Source organism: Chinchilla lanigera, unplaced genomic scaffold (assembly GCF_000276665.1).
Source record: "Chinchilla lanigera isolate Chin_1 unplaced genomic scaffold, ChiLan1.0 scaffold00094, whole genome shotgun sequence".
NCBI classification, from domain to species: domain Eukaryota; kingdom Metazoa; phylum Chordata; class Mammalia; order Rodentia; family Chinchillidae; genus Chinchilla; species Chinchilla lanigera.
The window spans coordinates 1,559,722-1,563,189 of NW_004955495.1; the positions used below are offsets into that span (position 1 = coordinate 1,559,722).

A 3,468-nucleotide genomic window follows, 5' to 3' on the forward strand; every position below is an offset into this window, starting at 1 on the left:
GCCCTTCAATTTCATTTTCTATATCTTCCCAAAATACTCTAAAAGTGTATTAACCCTCAGAGTTTGTATTCTCTTTCCTACCTTATTTTTCTCTTCTTTATCACTAATGCTTTATTTTAACTGGAGACGGAAGTCAGGCCATCACATACAATATACTGGGTTTGTTTTTTCGCCTATTTTATTTTATTTAAACAAGGCCTCATTTTGCAGTTCAGGCTGGTTTCAAACTCGAGGAAATCTTCCTACGTCAGCCTCCAAATTGCTGGGATTACAGGTGTGGACCATCTGACAGGCATTGTGCATACTGGGCAAATGCTCTACCACTGAGCTACACCCCAAGCCCTTTTAAAATTTTGAGGCAAGGGTTCCCTAAGTTGCCAGGATGGCCTCGAATTTGCGATTCTCCTGCCTCAGCCTCCCGTGCACCTGGGTTACAGGCGTGCAGCATACTACGTACTTGCCCGACTACGTACTTTCATTGCTGTGTCCCCAGCACCTGGGAACGCGTCCGGCCTGCAGGAGGCGCGCCATAAACACGGAGCCACGAGTGGAGAGTGGCGCTCGGGCCGCGAGGGGGCTCTCGCCGCGCGCACCTCCTGCGGGGACTACAGGAGCCGGCGAGGTCAGCGCAGAAAAACCCGCTTGAAAATCACCGGCCTGCGCACGGGATTTCCCCGGAGCCTCTAGGGTGCAGGGACGCCCCTGGTCGCACGGCGTGACTTGTCCCGGGCGGTTCCGGAGCGGGGATCCAGTGTCCCAGCCCCCCACCCCAAGACGAAAGATCCCCGTGGAAATTCCTAGGAGCGCCCGGGCGGGGCGGGACGCGGCCTGGGGACGCGGGGGGCCCGGCTGCGTCCTGGGGAGGGGACCGCGCATCCCGCCCGCTCCCTTCCTGTTCTGCAGCGCGACCTCTGTGGCCTCGGTTTCCATGGCGACCCCTCGAGCGTCCCACAACAGGAAGCCTCGGGCGCCGAGACCCCGGCTCCCCTGGCCTCCTCGGGCGGAAGCGGGGTCCCGGGGTCGCACACACACGCTGCGCCGTCATCCTCGCACAGTGGCTGGAGCCCCTCTCCTAAATGGCCCCCTCGGAGCCTAGGAGCTGCCTCAGTTTCCCCGCGGAAGGCAAGGGCTCCCGCGCCCACTGTCCATGCTGCCGTCCGGGTCCGAGGTGCTGACTCACTTTGCCGAGGAGCGGGGTCAGCAGCCGGGGAGCTCCACGCCTCAGGATCACACCGCTTCCTTCCCTTTTCAGGACGCCCCCGCGGCCCAGACCGAAAGGGGAAGCAAGGCGCGGGGGGAAGGGGGCGTGGAAGCGCCCCGGGGTTGAACGCAGATTCACCAGAAGTCAGGATGCGGCACCTTCCCATCCGGGGCTCGCGGACACTGGAAGCTGCCCGGGTTGCTCCCTCGCTTCCCTGGAAGCCTCCGTGTCACCGGGGCGGGGACAGGTCCCTTGGGGAGGGGCACTTTCAATGGAGGGCTCCCCGAAAGGGACCCTGGGCTCCCACCCTACAAGGGGCTGCTGCACTCGGCCAAAGAGACTTGCGGAGCTGAGAAGTCAAGATTTGAGTTCACGCAGGGTGTGGTGGCGCACGCCTATCATCCAGGCACGGGAGGCTGAGGCAGGAGAATCTCGGAAAGTTCGAGGTCAGCCTGGGCTACGTAGCGAGACCTTGTGTCAAAAACCAAAGCCAAAACCAAAAACCTTGGGTTCAGATCACTTTGCAACTCGGAACCTCAGTTTATCCTTATTCGGAATGGAATCAGTGACAACCCGATTGTCCAGCAGAGTGGGCTGGAGCGGAGTGGGCAGAGTAAACGGTGAATCGCCATCACCCAGGTCGGAGGAGGAGACGTCTACCGTGGCCCGGGGCAGCCCCCGGACCACCTCCCTTCCCCACCGCTCCTCATTGCTTCACAGCTGGGAAATTCCGGGGCTCCCAGGCCAGCGAGGCAGGACCACCCCGCTCGCCGGGCACCCTGGGTCCGGAAATGCCAGAGCCCCAGTTCGGGAGGGGAAGGCGCGAGGTTTCCGGGAAAGCGGCAGCGCCGCCCCTCGGTCCCGGGCCAGCGGGTATAAAGGGCCGCGCGCGCTCTGCGCCCCAGTTGCGCCGAGCCCGCGCTGCCGCCATCCGCGCTCCGCTGGCAATGGCTCCACTGCCCGCGCTGCTCGCCCTGCTGGGCATCGCCCTCCCAGGTGAGTCACTGTCGCAGGAGATGGACATCCCCATCGGGCCACCTCCCTGGATCGAGGCTGCGGCCGGGTTTAGGGGGGCACTCCTGCTTAGGCAGAATTTCATGGGGCGGTCGGACATTTTTTGTTTTGTTCTTTTGCGCTTTGTGGAGACAGCGCCTCCCTTTGTATAGTTCGAGCTGGCCTCGAACTCGCGACGATCCTCCTGCGCCAGCCTCCGGAGCGAGGTGAAGCTCCGCGTAGCGGCCGTTCTAGCGTAGGCAGCTGTTTAGGAGGTGAGCCTAGGGCCACGGGCTGAAAGGCACCGGCTGCCCCCGGTGGCGGCCTCGGCGCAGTTTGGAAGGCATTCGGGGGGTGCCTCAGTTTCTCCGTTGTGAAGCAGGGAGCAGTTACAGTGGCTGCCTGGGAAGCCTCGTGCTGGCCCCAGGACAGGGGCGGAGGTGTGGGAATTTGTCCCAGCCTGCAGGTGCAGATGGCCGGAGGAACCGCCCTGGCCACAGGTATTCTGTTCCTCATCCTCGCTCCGGGGGAAGTCCGACTGCTTCTGCTCAGGGGAATTCCATAAACTTCCTCCTCGGGCTGAAAGCTGCGAAGTAGCTCATCCCAGCCCTCCCCAACTCTGCCCTCCCCCCAAGAGCCTGCCAGCTGGGGAAGAGGGGGGCAGAGCTGCACTCAGGGAGAGGGGAAGGTGGACCCCTCTGTTACCGTGACAACCAAGGATTCCACTCTGGACTGTCATCCCCAGCCCCCTGCCTTCCAATTCAGTAACCACCCCTCTTCTGGCCTTCAGATTTCCCTCTGTGAAATGGGAATAATTCCAGAATTACACGCAGGGAATTTCTGGTCACTGGGGTCATAGATCTTCACCTCAGACAGCTGAGCTGAAGACTGGAATCTTTGTGGGGGTAGGGTGGCTCAGTAGTTTTCTTAGAATTTTTTTTTTTTTTTTTTTTTTACTATTAGCGGTAGTATTAAGAGGTGCATTTTTCTACGTTGCCCAGGCTGGTCCCTAACTCCTGGGCTCAAGAGATCCTCCTGTCTTAGCCTCTCCAGGCTCCCATGCTTTGATTCAAACATTTCTTTTTTAAACTCAGAGGACTGGGGATGTAGCTCAGCGGTACAGCACCTCAATGGCAAGCATGGGGTTGTGAGTTTGGTCCCTGGTACTAAAAAAAGAAATCTCATTTTTTAAACTCAGGAGGCACTAGAGTCTGAGATCTAATCTAATAAACCTGTTCTTCTTCTCCTTCTTTCTTCTTCTCCTTCTCCTTCTC

The 3,468-nt window shown here is 59.4% G+C and overlaps 1 protein-coding gene across 2 annotated transcripts in view; it reads left to right on the plus strand.

The window, feature by feature from the left end:
* The first annotated feature begins 1,742 nt into the window (after positions 1-1,742).
* The window catches only part of Icam1 (intercellular adhesion molecule 1), an 11,819-nt gene continuing 10,093 nt past the window's right edge, over positions 1,743-3,468 (plus strand). Inside the window, exon 1 of one of the 2 annotated variants that reach the window (XM_005405586.2) lies at positions 1,743-2,197. In XM_005405586.2, the coding sequence (XP_005405643.1) occupies positions 1,758-2,197 (440 nt within the window). In that variant the 5' untranslated portion in view covers positions 1,743-1,757. The remainder of the gene's footprint in view (positions 2,198-3,468) is intronic. The other variant, XM_005405587.2, reaches the window with a different exon arrangement.